This window comes from Leptinotarsa decemlineata, unplaced genomic scaffold, assembly GCF_025532065.1.
Source record: "Leptinotarsa decemlineata unplaced genomic scaffold, Ldec_3_MD MMD2_P_RNA_scaffold_6, whole genome shotgun sequence".
Taxonomy (NCBI): domain Eukaryota; kingdom Metazoa; phylum Arthropoda; class Insecta; order Coleoptera; family Chrysomelidae; genus Leptinotarsa; species Leptinotarsa decemlineata.
The window spans coordinates 5,255,558-5,278,178 of record NW_027412533.1 but is presented as its reverse complement, the minus strand read 5'-3'; the positions used below and the strand labels follow the sequence as shown (position 1 = coordinate 5,278,178).

Genomic DNA, 22,621 nt, shown 5'->3' with positions numbered 1-22,621 from the left:
TAGTTTCATATTGTAACTGGATGTTTTTATTGCATTGAGATATGTTTTTTGAGTCTCATGGAAATACATTGAAGTTACAACAACTATTGAATCAACATTTATTAACTGTATTCTTATAAATGTTTGATAGTAAAAAACAAATAAATACAAAAATTCATAATAAAAAAATTTACAACAGAAAGTATAAAGCATGCCTAAAAAGATATGAGAGAATCAAAAAAATAATGAATATATTTATGGAACATTACTTTGAAGAAGTAGTTCAGCCTGAACTTATTCATTATTTCAATTCGATTTTTGGGTATAAATATATTCTATACAATCAATAGCTACCTACCTACTGAAGAGTAAACCCAAACTAAATAAATGTAGACTTTCCCTTCTATGTTGGCAGTGTCAATATGATAAATGAAGATATCATGTTCTGTAGGCTTCCGAAACTTAAGAGACAGAAAATATATAGAATGTATCTCCAATATGACGGATCGCCATCATAGGCGGTTCACCATATTGATACCCGTATCATGGGTATCAATATGGTAAAAAAATAGTCAGCCATCTCGAGCGCTCGTATTCTTTTCAGAAAAGCCTTTCTTTTGATACCTTTACAATAAAGAACGTAAAAAACTAATAGGTACGCCAGCTTGGACGGTCCGTCATATTAGATGTAGAATGAATGACGTCACTTAGCCCATGGACTGTCAACCAAACAAAACGTGTGAAATTTCAACTGCTTCAAAATTCAGTAGAAAGATTTGACAGAATTAACATATAGGTATACATACGAGTACATACAAACATTATAATTAAAAAAAATCGTTAATTGACGGACTTGAATTGTTTCATTACTTTATAAGGTGGGGAAAATTATATATACTCTGTGCATACAAGCACAGAGTGCTCGAGTGCTCCAAAACATTATCATGCAGAGTGCATCACCCAATCAAGGCTGTTTGTACAGAGTCGCATCAAGGAATGACCGAAATTTTATTTTTCTTAAAGGGTATAGGATTTTTTTTAGGTGGAGTGCAGGTATACAAATCAGTAGTTTCTTCAGCCGTATCGGTACTTGACATTTCAAAAATTACGTTACGTTAAAACGTAACTCACCACTCCGATTCTGTACTGATATAGCTGAATGAATTGCGCCAGTCGGTGACAGTTAAATCTGATTGGCCTGCCCAAGGAGGCTTGTTTTTTTTTACCCAATTGATTCAAATGTGGTGGTGATCACGTATCTATTATTGTTTGGGTTACTTTGTTTGATGTACAGAGTTCAGTTACCTCTATAAGTGACAAAGATGAATATTATGGGTGTCTACAAAGCTTGGAGCATGAAATAAAGGGAACTATTCTATATTTTTCCTCCTTTGATTCATAGACAGGCTGCCATAGCATATCAAACGTTTCGAAAGAAGCTGATGCGTAACGTCAGACTCAAGAGTTCCATTTAGTATCCAACTCACCAGAACTCATCTTCGAAACTTGTTTCCTATAATATACTTCGAAAATATATAAGATGGAGTTAGGTGAAGTAACTTAAAAGTTACGCCGGAGATTCGCGAAATCTTACAAAAATAAGTAAAGCTGTTTCACTTAAAGGTAAGTTAAACAAGTAACTAATATCTGAAGTGTCCTTTCTTCGATTTGCTGTTGTGATATACTCTTAGAGGAGTGTAAGATCCATTTCCATTCATATCTGAAAAACAAAATTATTTAGAAATGATTTGCTTCATCAGTACAACACGACAGTTCACTCGAGAAAAAATGGCGCAGTACGTTGTAATAATGATTAAACTTACTTTGGATGACTGCAGGGGCAGGTTCGGGAGGCAAGTGCATGGGCGGAGCACATTTGGGTTTCAAATAGAAATGGTAAATGACGAAGTAAAAGATAGCCACGGAGCACGCCGCGACTGCAAAACCTCCGTTAACTCTTTGGAAGGTGTATTCGGAGTTGTATTCAGTGTACGCCATTCCTCCAAGAAGAGAACCAATACTCCGACCTGCGACAGACATTTTTGTCATTTTTCGGATTCAATATTCAACGTTAAATTCGGGAAATGGCGCAGTGGGTAGGTTCAAGCAATCTTACCTAAACAGAAGTGAGCAACTATTGGCAGTGCTTGTCCACAGGCGGTGAATTTTTGTGGAACCAAGTGTCTCAAGTAAAGGACGGCGGTAATGTACATTATATGAAGAGTAAAAATTTCCATCCATTTGCAGAAAAGGAGGTAAGCTGCGTTATCGATGAACATGAGGGCTGCAAACAAAGTGAGTTACAATTACAGTGTGCATGGATCGACTAATTAAAATAAGCTAGGTATCAGTCCAATCAATGTTTTGAATTGAATTGCATTATGGATGACACCAGGGCCTAAAACAAAGCATTCGTGATACAACATCATATAGCGCTTTTCGACTCAGCATAGATCTCATCAGTGGTGCTAGTCTGAACCACGAATGCAATGTTGGACTCAACCGTCTTTGAGATTCAATGGAAAAGGTGATGACATATTTACTTTCGAATACGCCATCAATGAAATCGAAGAAATAATGAATCCACGAATATCAAAGATAAGTGTAGCTCATCAAGATCTGCAGTGAAGCCAAGATTCGACCTTGATCGCCGAATGGAATCCGTTCTTCGTCTTTTACTGCAAGGCAACTGGTTGAAACCAGAGCCCAAAAACAAACATTCGTGAACACCAGAGCGCTGTTTCGACTCGCCATAGGCTTTGCAACGGATTGCTTTGGAAAATGTTGTTTATCTTCGATATTCGTGAACTTAGTCTTCTGTGGACCCCATAGACAGACAACTTCGTTGCCTTCACTATATAAGGATTATCCTTTAAGGACAGTCCGACAATGAAGACGTAATGCAGCATACTATCACTAATGAGACCTACGACGATTCGAAACAGCAATGTTTCGTTTTGGATCAAACGCTTTGTTTTAAGGCTTTGGTTTTGACTAGATCATTTACTGACAACGGTTGATAGAAATTGGTCACGTAAAATATCTTATAATTCAAGTGCCCTGTGTCAAAACAAATCTTGTTCACTTTTACAGTTCCTAGCATAGTATCACTACGTGTTACTCTTTTTTTTTGAGGCCAATGAATATGAAATATCTTCTATTTAATTTGGCTCCAGACAAATGTAAAGTCTTTAAGTATTTGACTGCAGCTATTAGTTTGCAGCTTTTTTACTAAGTTTTTCATGAAGACTAGTTTACGATGAACAATCCCAAAATGCTTTTGTTTCTGAGAAGATGAAATATGTAAACTGGTGTATGATTTTTTTGTTACAGTCTTTGACAAATATCATGGAATTTACATAGACACGTATGCTTCCTTTACTCACCTATATGATGCCAAATGTAGTTGACGAAACAAAAGATAAGGATATTGTTATGACCGCAATAATCCACTATTCTTTCTGCGAATACAAGGAATATCACAGCTGGAAGGGCTCCTATCGTTAAAGTCAGACCTATCATGAGTGGCTCTCCATCCGTTATTCTTACGACGTGCCTGCAACAGAAATGATAATATTATTGAACGAAATGTCTGAGCTCAAAGTTGAAACTTTCACAACAGTAATTAAGAGTAACAGTAACAAATTCAGTAATTAAGAGATATGACATTGTATCTATTAACCTCAATACTATCTAACCCTGATATATTACGCCTGATATTATAAGAGCGACTTGTACGAGAGAAGTGATTCGACGTTTCGAAGCCTGTATAATATCTAATGGGCATCACTTTGAACAAATTTTATGACTTATTTCTAGGTACCTACCATTCTTATGAAATGATTTATCAAGTTATATTATTTACATTGTTATTAATTAAAGATTTGTTTTCGAATACACCTCTTTCAATTTCGCAATTGTTTCATATTTAAAATGATTCCTGACTGAATTCCACAACTCAAAATTGAAACCATTACTTCGAACACCCAAAATTTTGACTAATTTTCATGTGATCTGATGCAGAGAGAATAATTGTATGAGATATTTAAAAAAAAAAAAATTGTTCTCAAGACTTTACATTTTAAGCAATAACTCAACAACGCCGTAACCGAATTTCAAAAACCAAACATGAAATGATATCAGAATTTAACGTAGCATCTGAATATGTTATGATATTGTCGCAACTCAGTTCTCGCTTGGCTATTCACGAGAGGATTTTTATTTGCTGTTTCACCCGCTCATTTATTCATCCCAAATAATGAAAGAACTCATTTAAAACTTAATAAAATATTTATTGCGAAAGAAACGGAAAAATACTTTAAATAAACTCACACTCAATGTTAATAAAAAAAAATACATTAAAATAATCAAAAAACTTACATTATACTGCCATCCAGCAGGATTGAAGAAAAGGAGATGTGCTGCATTTCTGATGACCCAATCGATACGTAAATGAATACTGTCTGTTGACTGTTAACTGTTAACTATTGATGATCTTGACCTCCCTCAATATTTATAAAGAATTATACGCTGACATTGCGACTTTGATCCGGTCACTGTACTGAGGTAAAATGCACAGCATGCAATCTGTGCCAAGTTTGCATATTTGGAGATTGTTTTATATTCCATATCCTGTGATCGGATCAATTTCGATGTCTATGAACTTGAAATATCAAAAGATGGAATTCTGAATACTGAGTGTTCTTGTGTTAAAATATTGAAGTGAGGTTGGAATATTTTTCAATTCATGTATTTACTTAAATGAATCTGAATCATTTCATGATTATTTTCTATATTTGACAATATCCTGTGATCGGATCAATTTCGATGTCTATGAACTTGAAATATCAAAAGGTGGAATTCTGAATACTGAGTGTTCTTGTGTTAAAATATTGAAGTGAGGTTGGAATATTTTTCAATTCATGTATTTACTTAAATGAATCTGAATCATTTCATGATTATTTTCTATATTTGACAATATACAGGGCGTTCTATTTTAAAAAATGGAATTTTGGTCTGTAGCACCTACACCAAACACCCTGTATATTTAAAAATTATATCAAAATATAGCTCTCATGAACTCCTAAAACTTTTGTATGAAACATTTTTGTGTATCTCCTTCAACAAACCAGATATTGCCTGTTACATAAAATGTGGGACACCCGGTATAAAAAGTCATAAAAGTAAATGAACTACCTTTCAAAAGGGATAGATTCAACGTTTTCCACTGAAGCAATGATAACATACAATAAAAATAGGAGATTTCATCTGAATACTCCGGTAGAAAGCCCTTGTGCAGTGAACTATTTCGAAATATCTCAATAGAAAACTGTTTCCATGTACGAGTGTACTGTATTTTTATTATAAATAGGTAGACTGACACTGTATTTTTGCATTTTTATGTAACACCATCAACATCATCAACACCATCAACATCAAGTAAAATTCATGTAAGTTTTCCAAAATGATGGTGTTATTAGAATTATGAAGAGTCTTTAACAGACTATTTTCTCCCAGCTACTTGTTAACATTTTTTGCAGCAGTTTATAAATTGTATGTATCTACAGCATAAGAAAGAATTATAGTTATTGATATAAATTCTACTGTTATTTGTTTGTCAATTTTTTTTGAATTTGCCATAATCTATTAAAACACTTTTTTACCTGAACATTCTCGTATAAACTCATGTAGGACACGGACTTTTTTAAATCTTCGCAAATTTTCACAGTTGTGTGATGGATACTTTTTTCTTTTGCGTCTTCCATTACACGCTGTATATAAGCTTATGTATTGCAGAAAATAATTCAACAATAAAAACAGTTCATATTGATTGTTTACAAGTTCCCAAGGAAACATTTTTAGCTAGCCTGTACAAGTGTCGGTACATTATTGCGTTCAAGAAATTGGTATGGGCGCCATCTGGTCAGAAATTGTGGTGAAAATGTTGAAGAGAAATGTTTTTGAATATTTAAAATATACAATTGAAATAGACCGGCTTATATTTAAATTATGAAACCACTTGATTTGTACCCCTCAAAAAATATGTCATTAATCCTAATTCGATAATTAAATCAATATATTATAATGTTTTAATTCAAATAAAGATTATACAATAGTATCTGAGATTTTTCGCCATCTATAAACCAATTGTTCAAACTTCAAATCCGGGCACAAAGTTTACCAGTTCGGTGTAGCTTTTCACTTACAGATGTCGTCAGTATGTCGTATATCTAGTTTCATATTGGAACTGGATGTTTTTAATGCATTGAGATATGTTTTTTGAGTCTCATGGAAATACATTGAAGTTACAACAACTATTGAATCAACATTTATTAACTGTATTCTTATAAATGTTTGATAGTAAAAAACAAATAAATACAAAAATTCATAATAAAAAAATTTACAACAGAAAGTATAAAGCATGCCTAAAAAGATATGAGAGAATCAAAAAAATAATGAATATATTTATGGAATATTACTTTGAAGAAGTAGTTCAGCCTGAACTTATTCATTATTTCAATTCGATTTTTGGGTATAAATATATTCTATACAATCAATAGCTACCTACCTACTGAAGAGTAAACCCAAACTAAATAAATGTAGACTTTCCCTTCTATGTTGGCAGTGTCAATATGATAAATGAAGATATCATGTTCTGTAGGCTTCCGAAACTTAAGAGACAGAAAATATATAGAATGTATCTCCAATATGACGGATCGCCATCATAGGCGGTTCACCATATTGATACCCGTATCATGGGTATCAATATGGTAAAAAAATAGTCAGCCATCTCGAGCGCTCGTATTCTTTTCAGAAAAGCCTTTCTTTTGATACCTACATCAATAAAGAACGTAAAAAACTAATAGGTACGCCAGCTTGGACGGTCCGTCATATTAGATGTAGAATAAAAGACGTCACTTAGCCCATGGACTGTCAAACCAACAAAACGTGTGAAATTTCAACTGAGTTGAGGATGACTGCTTCAAAATTCAGTAGAAAGATTTGACAGAATTAACATATAGGTATACATACGAGTACATACAAACATTATAATTAAAAAAAATCGTTAATTGACGGACTTGAATTGTTTCATTACTTTATAAGGTGGGGAAAATTATATATACTCTGTGCATACAAGCACAGAGTGCTCGAGTTCTCCAAAACATTATCATGCAGAGTTCATCACCCAATCAAGGCTGTTTGTACAGAGTCGCATCAAGGAATGACCGAAATTTTATTTTCCTTAAAGGGTATAGGATTTTTTTTAGGTGGAGTGCAGGTATACAAATCAGTAGTTTTTTCAGCCGTATCGGTACTTGACATTTTAAAAATTACGTTACGTTAAAACGTAACTCACCACTCCGATTCTGTACTGATATAATTGAATGAACTGCGCCAGTCGGTGACAGTTAAATCTGATTGGCCTGCCCAAGGAGGCTTGTTTTTTATACCCAATTGATTCAAATGTGCGTGGTGATCACGTATCTATTATTGTTTAGGTTATTTTGTTTGATGTACAGAGTTCAGTTACCTATATTCTATAAGTGACAAAGATGAATATTATGGGTGTCTACAAAGCTTGGAGCATGAAATAAAGGGAACTATTCTATATTTTTCCTCCTTTGATTCATAGATAGGCTGCCATAGCATATCAAACGTTTCGAAAGAAGCTGATGCGTAACGTCAGACTCAAGAGTTCCATTTAGTATCCAACTCACCAGAGCTCATCTTCGAAACTTGTTTCCTATAATATACTTCTAAAATATATAAGATGGAGTTAGGTGAAGTAACTTAAAAGTTACGCCGGAGATTCGCGAAATCTTACAAAAATAAGTAAAGCTGTTTCACTTAAAGGTAAGTTAAACAAGTAACTAATATCTGAAGTGTCCTTTCTTCGATTTGCTGTTGTGATATACTCTTAGAGGAGTGTAAGATCCATTTCCATTCATATCTGGAAAAAAAAGAATTTATTTAGAAATGATTTGCTTCATCAGTACAACATGACAGTTCACTCGAGAAAAAATGGCGCAGTACGTTGTAATAATGATTAGACTTACTTTGGATGACTGCAGGGGCAGGTTCAGGAGGCAAGTGCATGGGCGGAGCACATTTGGGTTTCAAATAGAAATGGTAAATGACGAAGTAAAAGATAGCCACGGAGCACGCCGCGACTGCAAAACCTCCGTTAACTCTCTGGAAGGTGTATTCGGAGTTGTATTCAGTGTACGCCATTCCTCCAAGAAGAGAACCAATACTTCGACCTGCGACAGACATTTTTGTCATTTTTCGGAAAATTCAATATTCAACGTTAAATTCGGGAAATGGCACAGTGGGTAGGTTCAAGTAATCTTACCTAAACAGAAGTGAGCAACTATTGGCAGTGCTTGTCCACAGGCGGTGAATTTTCGTGGGACCAAGTGTCTCAAGTAAAGGACGGCGGTAATGTACATTATATGAAGAGTAAAAATTTCCATCCATTCGCAGAAAAGGAGGTAAGCTGCGTTATCAATGAACATGAGGGCTGCAAACAAAGTGAGTTATTTTTGGTTTAACCGAATGAATTCAAGATAAGCAATCACATAATTCAAAGAAGAAAATGACAAGCATATTTCCCTTAATAATTTAACACTAGTTGATATGTATCTTTCCTCAATTACAGTGTGCATGGATCGACTAATTAAAATAAGCTAGGTATCAGTCCAATCAATGTTTTGAATTGAATTGCATTATGGATGAAACCAGGGCCTAAAACAAAGCATTTGTGATACAACATCATATAGCGCTTTTCGACTCAGCATAGATATCATCAGTGGTGCTAGTCTAAACCACGAATGCAATGTTGGACTCAACCGGCTTGAAAAGGTGATGACATATTTACTTACGAAGACGCCATCAATGAAATCGAAGAAATAATGAATCTAAGAGTATCAAAGATAAGTGTAGCTCCTCAAGATCTGCAGTGAAGAATGGAATTCGTTCTTCGTCTTTTACTGCAAGGCAACTGGTTGAAACCAGAGCTCAAAAACAAACATTCGTGAACACCAGAGCGCTGTTTCGACTCGCCATAGGCTTTGCAACGGATTGCTTTGGAAAATGTTGTTCATTCTTTGATATTCGTGTAGTTAGTCTCTTGTGGACCCCATAGACAGACAACTTCGTCGCCTTCACTATATAAGGATTGTCCTTTAAGGACAGTCCGACAATGAAGACGTAATGCAGCATACTATCACTAATGAGACCTATGACGATTCGAAACAGCAATGTTTCGTTTTGGATCACACGCTTTGTTTTAAGGCTTTGGTTTCGACTAGATCATTTACTGACAACGGTTGATAGAAATTGGTCACGTAAAATATCTTATAATTCAAGTGCCCTGTGTCAAAACAAATCTTGTTCACTTTTACAGTTCCTAGCATAGTATCACTACGTGTTACTCTTTTTTTTGAGGCCAATGAATATGAAATATCTTCTATTTAATTTGGCTCCAGACAAATGTAAAGTCTTTAAGTATTTGACTGCAGCTATTAGTTTGCAGCTTTTTTACTAAGTTTTTCATGAAGACTAGTTTACGATGAACAATCCCAAAATGCTTTTGTTTCTGAGAAGATGAAATATGTAAACTGGTGTATGATTTTTTTGTTACAGTCTTTGACAAATATCATGGAATTTACATAGACACGTATGCTTCCTTTACTCACCTATATGATGCCAAATGTAGTTGACGAAACAAAAGATAAGGATATTGTTATGACCGCAATAATCCACTATTCTTTCTGCGAATACAAGGAATATCACAGCTGGAAGGGCTCCTATCGTTAAAGTCAGACCTATCATGAGTGGCTCTCCATCCGTTATTCTTACGACGTGCCTGCAACAGAAATGATAATATTATTGAACGAAATGTCTGAGCTCAAAGTTGAAACTTTCACAACAGTAATTAAGAGTAACAGTAACAAATTCAGTAATTAAGAGATATGACATTGTGTCTATTAACCTCAAGACTATCTAACCGACTGCGCCGCTTTGTATTCAATTGACACGTTTGGTTAATAACAATTAATCTTATATTGAATTTCATCAGGAAGTTGATTCAAAATGCTTACCAAGGTAAGTAGGAATCTATAGCATTCCAGAACACACCAAGAAGAAACAGAATAACGGCGAGGGCTGCTGTTTCGAGTCCATACTTTCTGACAGCTGACATTGGAAGAGCAAGAAGACCACATCTGGTGTGCCACCACCACTCTGGAGGACTCAGAGGCATTTTGCTGTTAATAATGCAAAGTTCGACTTAGTTTTATGTTCACAACCCACCATTTCTTGACAATTATTTTTATTCTTTTTATTCAAACATACCTGTCGAATAGAAGAATCACGACAGCAATTAACATGAGAACAGTAAAACATATCATGGCATCTAAAAACCTTCCATTGGCTGCTCCTCCTATGATGGGAGCGAAAATCCCGAATCCAAGAGCTCCAGCTGCAAACTGCTTACCCACATCACCTCTACCTATTCGAAATATCAAGTTGTTTTTATTAGAAAATTACTATCAACAAATTCTCGGTTTGTACATTACCTGTCGAGGTTTCTCTTGTTGCTATCACCACCGCAGTACCGATTAGTACGGAAGCTGCTGCAGGAAAAATATCGGCTACGGATCGGAGAAAGAGGTACAGCCAAAAGCTATCGTAACCGCATTGGGATTTTTTGAGTAAACTGTCTTTGTTCGTGTAAGCGTTGTGAATTTCGCAGAGTACGACGGGCTGACAATCATATTCACCGTCGTTTGTTAAGTTTTTCCGAATGGCCGAGTTGATTCTGCACTGAAATCCGTCAACTAGAAAAGGAATAACATCAACTTAAAATTTTATTTGTAGTATTTTTTTTCAAGGACAGAATACAAGCATTACAGAAAAATCCTTAAGACCCTCTAAGAGCGGTGCTTGTGCGAAAGTGGCGATTCACGTTTGATTTGAATCGCTGGAGATTAAATTCATTCGGAAAAACGTCCTCAGGAAGTTTATTTCACATACACGCAGTTCTTTAAATGAAAGAGTTCTATAGCAGTGAAGTTCGAGGTGTACTGAGTTGAACCCCAAACCGATGAGCAGCCACAGTCCGTCGCGTATTTCTGATATGTACCGCTCTTGGTGGAATCAAGAGTGCCAACTCACTTGAACACCTCCCCGTGAAAGTATCTATAAAAGAGCGACAAATCTCCGACCTTTCTTCGATGTTCCAGACTATCAAGGTTGCAAGTGATGTTCGAGTCTCCAATCCAGCGGATGGTTCTTTTCTGGATATAATCCAGCAGCTTCATGGTATGTTTGGGGGCGGAGCTCCATACATGAGAACAATACTCCAAAGAAGGTCTGATCTGAGCTTCATAAAGTATCAAAAGTTACTGAGGTGTGTACAGTTTTCTGGTTCGGAATAGTGTTCCAAGCTTTTGAGAAGCAGCCTTTGCAATTCCAGCGACATGATGGTGCCAAGACATATTGGTGTCCATTTTACCCCCAACAAACTTATCGAAGCAGAAAGCGGAATTGTCTGCCTGACATTATTATATCCTGTTCAGAGATTTATTTACATGGAAACTATCGCTAATATTAGTTCACAAAACTCCGTTCACAATCCAAAAAAAATGGAAAAAGTGGCCAGAACGATGGTAAAAAATATGAAATTACAATAAAAAAGTTGCCTTTAGAAAACGGTTTCATTAGGAACATGAATTTTTGTCAAGAATTTTTTTTTGTAAAATGTGACAAAATACATCATTCATCTCTTTTTTACGTTTTATTATCTTTAGAATTTGTTGCTCTAAATTTTTTTTTATCTATAGGTCAATAGAAAACGGTCTATATCAGTGTTTGAGGGATGAACCCAAACTATGATTAAACCTTTTGTATTATTCATTTGTATCAAGACATTTTCTGCAATGCAGCTGAAAATATCACTATAGATCCCAGGTGCGTGCCTGAGGGGGGGGTAATGGGGCAATTACCCCCCCCCCCCCCACGACTATGACTACATAGAGAAAAAATTCGAACATTTCTTATTTTAGAACTCAAAAAATGATGATGATTGAAGACACAACTACGGGTTTTTTCACCTGTCTTCTAGTCTTCTAGCTTCTATAGGAGCAAATTATCGAAAATAGGAAACGTCTCACTTCTATCATTGAGAGCATTATCTTTTTGGGTCGGCAGAATATTCCCTTAAGAGGACATACAGACAGTGGAGCTATTGAGATAAAAAACTCTGAAACAGAAGATATTGATATAAATGTAGTGTTACTCAAGCTTTACTTTTCAAAACGTATATGAACCCTTTATAGTAAATATTGTCTTCTGTCTGGGTCATCTTCATTCAATTCATGTAATATATTCAGTTCATATATAGGGTTAAACCTATGTCTTCTGACGTATTTCTTGACGGTGGTTGTCGAGACATCATTCTCTCGGGCCGTGGACTGCAGGAGGTTATTCAATACAGACACAACAATTTCGGTCTGAGATAGATTTTCTTCCTGCTCCTTAAGCTCTAGCTGCACTTCTAGTTGATTGAAATTTTGTAACCAGTTCCCTGAATTATTTCTGGCAGACGACCTTGAATTATTTCGGGAAATATTGCATTGAGGATCCTTTCTGTCTCATCAAAATTACGGCAAGTCTCGGCATAAATGAGGATTACTTCTATTTTTACCTCTGAAGATCTAACGCGATCCATTTTCGCGAATTTGAACGAAATGAAATGAAACCAATTCTCAGTATCAATAGTGACATTTGTCAAGCTAACAAAGTACTGTGTATTACTAGGGTAACATGTTTCAATCCTCCTTTGATTGTACAGTTACGAATTATCATTTTTCTCAGTCCCCAATTCATACACCAAAAACTCCGCAACCGGTTATTCAAATTCAAAACAGTAAAATACCTTTCTATGATTCCTTTTCATACAAACTTCGTGCGACTTTGATATACCTATTGCCCCGTTCAAAAGTTAAGAGAAGGGACTTTTTACGTTCGCACTGAGAGCATGCATAGTTTTATAGAATTCAGAAAACCGAAAACGGATCTGACCCCACTAAAATCCACAATATTACAGAGCAGGTCGTGTCATTTGTTCGTACATCTTGGATCCCGCGGATACTTCAGAATCAACCTGTTCTTCAAAGCATTCGAAAATGTTTCACCAAAGTATTTGACACAATTTGATGTAGACTTTCAACTTGAGTGGAAGTTTATTCTTCAGTAATTATGGAATGGAGCCAATAATTATTTGCCAAACTAATTTAATTTGAAAAGATGTTGATGTATGCAGTGTTTTTTCAAGAATTATTTCCACATCTTTTATTGAGCACAACGTCAAAATACAATCTGGGTTTTCTCCAGATGACCAAAAGTTTGAGTACTTCACCAGAATCGAAGGCGTGTTTGATCTTGATAATTTAATACTTTAGGAACTTACTGAATGGATATTTGCAGGTTCCCTCTGTATCGTTGTCGATATTGGGTTTCAGACCTATCCTAAAATCAATTGGTTTCGAAAACTCGGTGTAAACTTCACAAACGATGTCCCCGCTGGAATTTGTGTAGCACATATGTGGGTGCGGAATGAATATTATACTGTCGTTCGATATAGGAGGAGGAGTAGTCTGAAAATTGAAAGGTTTCATTATTTCCGATACATTCCAAATTCATTTTATGAAGGTAATATCATCAAATGTTAATACTAGGTGAAACAAGGGAGACAGAGAGAGAAAGAGCTGAACACAAATGAAAGATTTATATTGATAAATTCTCCCACACTTACGAAATATGATCCATCTGGTTCCACTATAGGTCCGTCTCCACTGTCATAATAATCACTTTCTTCATTGAATTCGACACTTTCATCTTTTGGTGGCATTGTTGTTACTTCTTTGGAGTAAGCTGATGTGGCATTGCAAGAAAACTCGCAGTTTTTTACCAAAACAGATCCTTTCTGGAAAATAATAACACTGTGGATGGAGTAACTTCATAGTGATGTTAAGAAATTGTATGAGCTCAGTAACGAACAGTAACAATATCAATCTTTTGTTTTCCGAAAGAACTGAAAGTGACCTAAGAAAAGATACGACTTCATGATATATGTATAGTATATACGAAGTCAATTCGAATGGTATATGATAACATGTCATAACTTGTGTAACAAAATAATTATACTAATGGTTACTATTATTAAGGCGAGAGGCAAGGCTAAGACAAGTATTATTTCGAACAGGGATTCCATATAACATCCTGTAGACTGAAGACAAATTTCCAATCGAAGATAACTACAAACATTTCATTTTTTCAATCATTATTCTATTTATATGTAAAATTTATAGATACGAGTAGATACGAGGGTCAATTTTTCAGTTTGTCCTTATTCTAAATTTATTCATTTTTCATATCATGTAAGGTTGAAAACACAAAAAATCATCAAGGAGTGGAGTTTATGCCTGGAATGAAATAACCGACATTATATTTTTTAATACTCACACTAGTGCCCCAATCGTAACAAGTCTTGTCTGCTCCACAGCGGTCTTGAAGAATGAATCCTCCTTCTCCATCACAAGCAAAAGATGCCTTAGGTGGGTTCCTCATCTGAAATCAAGTACTTTAAGTAAATGGGATAATAATGATACTCTTCATTCAAATCATGAAATTATGAAAAAGTAACAAGAATTAAATGGCGCTCCGGGACGTCTTGATAGATTCCAGTGGCGCATTTGTTTTTTCAGCTGCAGGAAAACCCGGAGCGACATTTAATTTTTGGTGGTGTTTCATCATTTCATAATTTTTATTACTTTCTTTTCATTCATATTATATCCATAATAATAGATGGTTATTGATTCACATCAAATAAAGGATCAGTGTTTTAAATTTATTTTCTACTTTGATATCGGCTCCAATAAACACATGTTCCTCGCTTCCACTTTTTCTAGAAAAGGTGCTCTAATTTTCGTGTGTGAAAAATGTTTTCATTAGATTTTTTTCAGTCAGAGGTATCACTCCTATTCGTATCAAGTTTGATATTAGTCTTTAAACTTCTTTTTCCTACTGCCAGTTACACACGAAGAGATGGTACTTGTTGCTGCGCAAGCTCAAGAATACCGCTAGTTTCTACAAATTCAACTCAAACAGTAAAATCATCAAATGAACCATTGATTTCTTGATTGAATCCTTAACAATCCTGATTAACATATATTTTACTGAAGGGATACTCTCTGACATCTTTCAAGTAAGCAAATTTGTTTTAATTTATAAAAAAGGACATCAGAATTTACCAGATAACTACACACCTGCCTCCATTATTTCCACTATAAAAAAAAAAGAAATAATCTAATCAAAGAGTCCCTCCTAATGAATTATTTTAATAAGTTCAGTTTCCCTCAGGAGCAGCAGTTCGGTTTCATTAAGAACAAATCTGTAACTGATGCAGTGGTGAGGTAATTCAAAATGTTATTGAAACTATGTAAGTCACGATATTCTTATCAATGAACTAGAATTTTATGGAATGAGAGGAAGAACCTTGAAGTTTTTCATCCATATCTATCTTTGTAATATAATATGTAAATGACCTGATCCATTATTTACTACCTAGTGAAGTAATTTGCTTTGTGGACGACACCACAGCAAAACAGTCGAGCTCAGATATCAGGAAACTGAGAGATATAACTAATAAAATTGAAGAAAAATCAGTAAGTTAACTAGTTTAGTGATTCAATAATTTTTTTAAAAAAAGGGTTGGTTGGGTAACTGTATCAATTTTTTTTTAAAAAAACAATTGTATTCTTGCCGACATTTCGAATTTAATTAAATTCTTCTTCAGGGCTCGAAAAGTAGTTTTTTCGTGTTGATGATAATACTATTTTAAAAGCCATCAGACATATTAGATACGCATTTAAAAAATAAAAATGAAAAACATTGCAACAACAAATTTTCGAGACAATACCAACACAAAACGACATGTGTTGGTGTTGTCTCTGCATTTGTATTCTATCCAGTTTGCTAGGGAATAATAATATAAAATATACACTTTCCGTCCAGCCAGACATTCACAATTATCTCGCCAGAATTGCAGGGAAACTTAGACAACTGCTGGCAGTTCAGGCTTGAAATGTCGATGAGAAAGTAGATTTTGAACTTTACAATCATTTACCAATTGATATCACAAATTTCGGTACACCCATTTTCGAAAGGAGAGTAATGCATAGTTTAAAAAAACTGTATCAATTCAATCCAGTATTTTGTGAAATCATTCTATATAGACTGATATCTCTGAGGCTTTCGGTCATAATTTGAACGTTGTTCTTGTTCTTATTTTCCAGTAATACCGAACTTTTGATTCATTTTATTAAGATTGCATTGGTGTTCTTTTATTTCTCAAGTCATATCTCTATAACTTGCCATAAATGTGTATTGTATGCATAATACGAATAAATGAAGTCTGTCTATGAAAAATATTTTTTCTTCAGCGGGAAGACAATCATAAACTATCATTTGTGATCCAACACCATAGATCTCATCAGTGATGCTAGGCTGAACTAAGACTGCATTGTGGGCTCAATTTTCCTTACAGAACAAGTCTGAGTATAAATAAGCATGTAGATCTTCTATTTTGAAACCGGCATTCACGAGATCGACAGACAGAAACTATTTTTAAGTTAGTTTTATATGCATAACATAATAATAGCTTACAATGAAATGTGAATATTTTAAAGAGAGTTTTTTCGAAAAAGGTTTTTGGCTTTCGACCTACTTCTCCATCATTACACAAAAATCGTGGAAAACTTTCAAAGAACTACAATGAATACTACTTCTTCTAAAAAATATATGTAGATATACGATACGAAAGGAAAAGGGCCTTTCGAAACAACTAGTTTCATATGAACATCGTATTATACGAAAATAATTTTTTTCCATTTACATTTGGAATAATCTACGGTGCATATTCTGGTCATCTGTTTAAAGAGTTTTTTCATTGACTTTTCATTTTTTCTTTCTTTGAAAGTTTTCAACATTTTTTGTTCATTGATGGAAAAGTAGACAACCAAAAAGCCTTTTTGCCAAAATTACCTCACATATTCCAATTAAACAAAAAATCTTCATGTACTTACAATTGGAGGCACCAAAATCAGTAGCCAATAAAAAATCGTCGCCAGCACTAAACAAGCTGCTATCATCACCCGAAGGTATCTTCCTGTTTTACTTCTTTGCGCTCCACCAAATCCACCAGCGAGCCTATCTGCTAAAGGAGCTGCCACAAGGGGCCCTAACAGGGCCACTGCTGGTGATATTATCGATATCAGTATCGATTCGTCTTTGGATAACCCTAGAGTTATCATGTGGAGGGGTAGAAAAGGGAAGAGGCTCCCTATAGCTAAAAACAAGAAGGTAAATTTGAATGAATCAAATATTTTTCACACAAAGTGTTCAAAATATATTTGAAATTAAATTGTTTTTGAAATATTCAACTTGGGTGACTTCTTTGCAATTAAAGTCAGATTTACAGTGCCAGTTTATGTCTGAAAAACTTGATATCCATTTGTGGACAAAGCTTTTCTGTAACGTTTTCAAATTCAATATGCTTTATTCGTAGAATCCCCAATTCTTTACTACTTAATGAGTTGTATCATCACTCGAGAAGAACTTTTTTTTTCAAAATATGGGATTACATTGTTAACTTGTCATAATAAGAAACCATAACTGGGTTCTTCTTAGTTGTTGACACATCAATAAAAAAATGAACAATGAATTAAGTGGATAACTCTTACATATATACTTACCCCCGAACACTAGGAACAAAACGCATTTCAGAGAAATCAAACTGGTATTGAAATACTTCACTTTCATTTTGTTTTAGGGTCAGTCAAATTTGGACGTCAAAAAAATCTTTGACAATACAATTCGTGCTATACCAAGTATCAGGTTTTTTCCATTTCCGCCTCATTGGAATCCTTGAACTACCGAACCATCTGGAAAAACAAACAATATTTTCAGTATCACAGACGAGCTACATATGCGAATACTACTATAGCATTGATTTTGGAAGGCTCAGTTGTGTCATTTCGAATATTTTAGTGTATTCAAAGACATGATTTTTCAAATCACACTCTCAAAATTATTCACAAATAATCTCAACAATACATTCTAAAGATAAACTACAGAAAGCGTAATTTCGAGCTACCTGTTATTCAAACACACCTTAAATGAACACTTTTTTTGTACAGGCCCCAAAATATGTTCTCGTGGAACCCACACTTTGATATATCGTTTGATGACTTTCTTATTCGACTTGTTTGACTGATGACCAAGGGCAAGTAAAATCCGTAGGAAAAATACAATGTTAAATGTTTCCCAAAGTTACTTGACATTATTTCCTTTGTTATCAATTTCTCATATTCTCTTGAGTTTTTTCTTCCACTTCTACAAGAACTTGACAACCATCGCAACGTAGTATTCGACTGTTTATCGGTCAACACTGTACTCTGAACTTTATCAGAGCTATAAATTAACTTTGACTAACTATTCTACCTCCGGCAAGGTGTTTTTATTGTGTTTAAAAATAACACTGCGTTTGGCTTGGACTACTTTATTTTGTTGTTGTGGTAATCATTTGTACACATCGTGTGGTATTGTTATTATTCAGTTTTATAGTCCAGGAAATGGTTACCACAATGTCCACCAAACTCTATGTTGTTTTTAATAGTGTACATTTTATTTGAAAAGGAGTAAACATAATTTTTGTTGAGAATAGAATAGAAGTTTGCAATGTATCTGAAATACGATAGAACATTGTTTGTTCATAGTTTTGATCAATATATAATAATCAAGTAGTTTATATAAGTTCTTTCACTGAGCGCTTCCTATTTTTGATTAAAATAAAACAAAGCCTTTTTGAGATATCGTCGAAATTATTTATTCGTATGAAAGACCTATTGATGCCATTATGTGTGAAATACAGTGTATTTCTTTAATGTCCCCCCCTTTAATTTTTTGAACGGGTCAACTCATGTCTGGAGTAATGTGGTGGTGCTCCATCTTGTTGGAATACAATATCCATATCGAATTCATTAGGATTCGCTTCGACGATTTCAGTGATGAATTTTTTCTGGATATTGGGTATGTGTTTCCCGGAAAACGTGAGGGTTGGTCTCACTCCAATAACGGCAATTTTGTCTGTGAACATGGCCGTTTAAAAAAATGTACATTCGTCACTAAAACAAATATTGTAGAGATAGGTAGGATGCCTTGCAATCAATGGTATCCGTCATGATTTCGCAGAATTCTGTTCTTCGATCAGGGTCATCTTCAGTTAATTGGTGTACCATTTTAATTTTGTATGGATGATACTTATTCCTCTTCAAAAGTCGTCACACTGTAGAAGGAGACACCTCACAAATATTCGCAACGGAATAAGTAGACTGTTCAGGATTTAGTACCATCTAACCAATTATTGGCACTTGCTGTTCTTCCGGAATGATGACCTGGGGGCTTTTTGTTATGTACACTACCGGTAGTTGTGAATTTGCAAGTTGTGAAGTTCCCTCAAATATTTTCTACAGATATAGGACGATTCGGAAAACGTTCATTGAACATCCTTTCGGTCTCGTGAAAGTTACGCATCGCACCGTAAATAAAAATCGCTTCAATTTTTTTCCAATGGACGAGACTTTACCATTTTAGAGATTGTTGACATGGTACCTTTCTACTAGTTAAAACGAAAACTAAATGAGAATATTCTAACTGAACAAGATGTTCATTGTCGTACTGACAATTTTTGAAGTTTTTATAAACAAAAAATAACTTAACAAACCTTTTCGGATTGTTGGAATTGCCATATAGCAGATAAAAAGGAATATTTATAGAAATATCGATATTAATGTGTATGTCTTCAGGAAATTATTAAATGTTCCGCCATTTTGTAGTAGGTGAAGACTTCATATTCTAGGGTTGTGAAGTATTCGTCAGGAGCTTCAAAATGATATGACACAAAACCCCCCTTTCCATTTAATTTTTTTTCCCAGATGGCGCTCAGTCGCCATCTTGAGAGTTTCATCTGTCACTTTCACTTGAAAATGAAGTATTCATGCATTAATTTCATTATTCCAAATTTCAATTTTTTGAGTTGACCCTTTCGATAAATGAAAGGGGGGACATTTGAAGAAATGCACTGTATAACATCGTTCACATGTCCGCCACGGCTTCTCTGGTTGAAGCGCGTTCATGACTCTGGTGCATAAATCAGACTAAATTTGACCGTTGGCATGGGTATGTTGGCTTTGAGGACAGCTGTGGTTTGTGGTTCATTCGACTTAAGGAAACCCGACAAAAAAAGTTCAACGGAGTCAAATCGCACGATTTCGGTGGCCAGTTCACATTACCTCCACGTGAGGTGACCATAACCTCAAATCGCAGAATATCCAGAATATCCAGTGTGTCATGAGCTGTGTGGCACGTAGCGCCGTCTTGTTGATACCAAATGCTGTTGGTGTACAGATCATCCAATTCAGGTCAAAAATGTTGACCTGACCAACGAAGTTCTCAAAGAAATATGGACCGATGACGTCGCCAGCCCTAAATCCACAATAAACAGTGACTTTTTTGGGATGTGTTGGACGCTCTTGGATACACATTGTTGTCTATGGTCGGTTCCTGGGCGCAGACCCAAGTCACGACACAAAATTTGTCAAGTTGTGGTCTGCAAAAGTCCGAGTTCTTGTGAGCGACGGGAAATTGACTGCTTTGAATTCTCCTGCACACTTTCCTAGACACCAACGATGTTTTCTGTAGATCTTGCGTTTCGTCGACGTACGGGTGTTGTCGATCATTTAAGGAACCAGTGGACTCAAATTTATCCACCACATTGCGAATAGTCCTCTCGGTAGGACGATTATGGCAACCGTAAAATGGGCGAAGCGCGCGGTACGTTGCCCGAACAGAACACCCATTTTGATAAACCAATTTTATTAGTTACACGTGTTGTTGAATACTATATCCGTCCATGGTGATTTGGTAAAACATACTGAATAACTGAAAACTAATTTGACTGATGTAACTTCAACAAGATGTCAATGCCCCTGTCGAAAGACCCGATATTTTTGATTATCTCACAACTTACAAACAAGACTTTCAAATTCTTTGAATTATGAATTATGATTTTTAGAGTGATGTAAGGACTATAAATGAAGTTAGCAACATTGAATATGAATATGAATTACAGAAAATGTCTAATATTAGAGCAAGGTTCAAATAAATGAAAAATACATGTCCAGCATGATATCAGCCGGGGTAGTAGTTACGGCTGGCATTTACCAGAACCTACTGTAAAGATACGTTGGTAGAGATTAATGTTTCGAGTAAGTATTTATTTTTTTGAATGTCAAGAAAAATACTGTATCCGCTTTGATCAGTGGTGGACTAAATACTGAAAATATAAAAAATCGCAATCAATCTATTTTCAAAAATACACAGTAATTGTAATAATTCAGGAACTATGACAAACAAATGAAAAAAATCAATCTCGGTATTAATTTTCTCAACAGGCATGAATATTGACAATTACCTCAATTTTATTTTCACAAGTATGTAGGGAAATTGACTTTTGATGGGTTACAATATCAAACAATAATTAGTATTAATATTATTGATATACAAATACAGTTAAAAAAACATGTGCGTCTCGGTACGCCTGACAGAAGTGATAACTAAAACTAATCTAAGTTGAACTAATCATTATTGAAATTGTTTAACTTGAGAAAAGCTCAGGTTATTACTTGAATTTTATGTATATTAATATGATAATGTTAGTTAAGGTTTTAGTTATCAAAATATGTTGTTGATTATTTTGTGTATGTACATATATTATAGCAACCATAAGCCAATTGTTACTTTTGTAGGATTAAATAATGACACTAATGAAAAATTACAAAATGAGTATCATCATTTTTAAGCCACGTTTTACATAATGAAAGAATGTTACCTGCTTGCTGGTTATATTTCTATAATACTGTCAACAGTACATGTCCAACGCACACTAAACACTGATTGTCTGTCCGACGAGAGAGGAAGAGCCTGCCTTCCGCTGACGTATGCGTGAGAGAAAGGGAAGCCAGACAAACTGGCGCCGTTACACGTTAGGTAACGAAGCGGTTTTCCCTCCCCAAAAATATTGAATCCGTTGTAATATTTGAATAGTTTTTAATAGATAATAATCAAGAAAACGAACTAATTTTATAAAAAATCTTCACCGCCATTTGAAAATAACGGAACCGTTGAGAAATAGTAGATTATTATTAAAATATCCGTTTGGTTCGTATGGTATGTAGGGTATCGGGTCGATCAAAATAAAATTAAAACCGAATTGTTGCCAAAGATCCCGAAAGACAAACACCGAATTATGTCACCGTCTCTAAATGATTCTATTTGCATTTCAAATCATGTTGTAGGCAAGAATAGCTCATGGATGACGGATAACACGGTTTTCGGTCGTATATTGAAGATTGTTGAGACACAATAGACAATATGATTTACAGTAAATGCCACTTTTTCCAACGGTGCTAATTATGTGAAAACAAATCAAACCAAAAATGTATTTAATTATGGAAAA

General features: G+C 34.9%; 2 protein-coding genes across 3 annotated transcripts in view; both read right to left on the bottom strand.

The window, feature by feature from the left end:
• Positions 1–84: 84 nt before the first annotated feature.
• On the bottom strand, positions 85–3,548 carry LOC141480087 (uncharacterized). Its single transcript, XM_074169869.1, has 4 exons — positions 3,366–3,548; positions 2,096–2,263; positions 1,803–2,006; positions 85–1,699 (listed from the first exon to the last, which is right to left on the bottom strand). The coding sequence occupies exons 1-4, from the start codon at positions 3,499–3,501 to the stop codon at positions 1,620–1,622; spliced, it is 588 nt and encodes a 195-aa protein (XP_074025970.1). The 5' UTR covers positions 3,502–3,548; the 3' UTR covers positions 85–1,619.
• Positions 3,549–6,294: 2,746 nt separating this feature from the next.
• LOC111507605 (major facilitator superfamily domain-containing protein SP1173) overlaps positions 6,295–22,621 on the bottom strand; it is an 88,283-nt gene continuing 71,956 nt past the window's right edge. Inside the window, exons 1-13 of one of the 2 annotated variants that reach the window (XM_023162946.2) lie at positions 18,217–18,475; positions 17,799–17,987; positions 17,130–17,392; positions 14,509–14,613; positions 13,799–13,969; positions 13,454–13,640; positions 10,560–10,820; positions 10,336–10,492; positions 10,083–10,247; positions 9,678–9,847; positions 8,333–8,500; positions 8,037–8,240; positions 6,295–7,930 (exon numbers count right to left, since the gene is read on the bottom strand). In XM_023162946.2, the coding sequence (XP_023018714.1) occupies positions 7,851–7,930; positions 8,037–8,240; positions 8,333–8,500; positions 9,678–9,847; positions 10,083–10,247; positions 10,336–10,492; positions 10,560–10,820; positions 13,454–13,640; positions 13,799–13,969; positions 14,509–14,613; positions 17,130–17,392; positions 17,799–17,865 (1,998 nt within the window). In that variant the 5' untranslated portion in view covers positions 17,866–17,987; positions 18,217–18,475 and the 3' untranslated portion in view covers positions 6,295–7,850. Of the gene's footprint in view, positions 7,931–8,036; positions 8,241–8,332; positions 8,501–9,677; positions 9,848–10,082; positions 10,248–10,335; positions 10,493–10,559; positions 10,821–13,453; positions 13,641–13,798; positions 13,970–14,508; positions 14,614–17,129; positions 17,393–17,798; positions 17,988–18,216; positions 18,476–22,621 lie in introns of those variants that run through there. The other variant, XM_023162945.2, reaches the window with a different exon arrangement.

Bases quoted from the DNA above. Each gene is read 5' to 3' on its own strand.
- LOC141480087 (XM_074169869.1), bottom strand. From the start codon at position 3,501: ATGATAGGTCTGACTTTAACGATAGGAGCCCTTCCAGCTGTGATATTC. The intron at 2,264-3,365 runs GTGAGTAAAGGA...CTTTGTTTGCAG, and splicing joins CTACATTTGGCATCATATAG to CCCTCATGTTCATCGATAAC. The intron at 2,007-2,095 runs GTAAGATTGCTT...TGTCTGTCGCAG, and splicing joins AGTTGCTCACTTCTGTTTAG to GTCGGAGTATTGGTTCTCTT.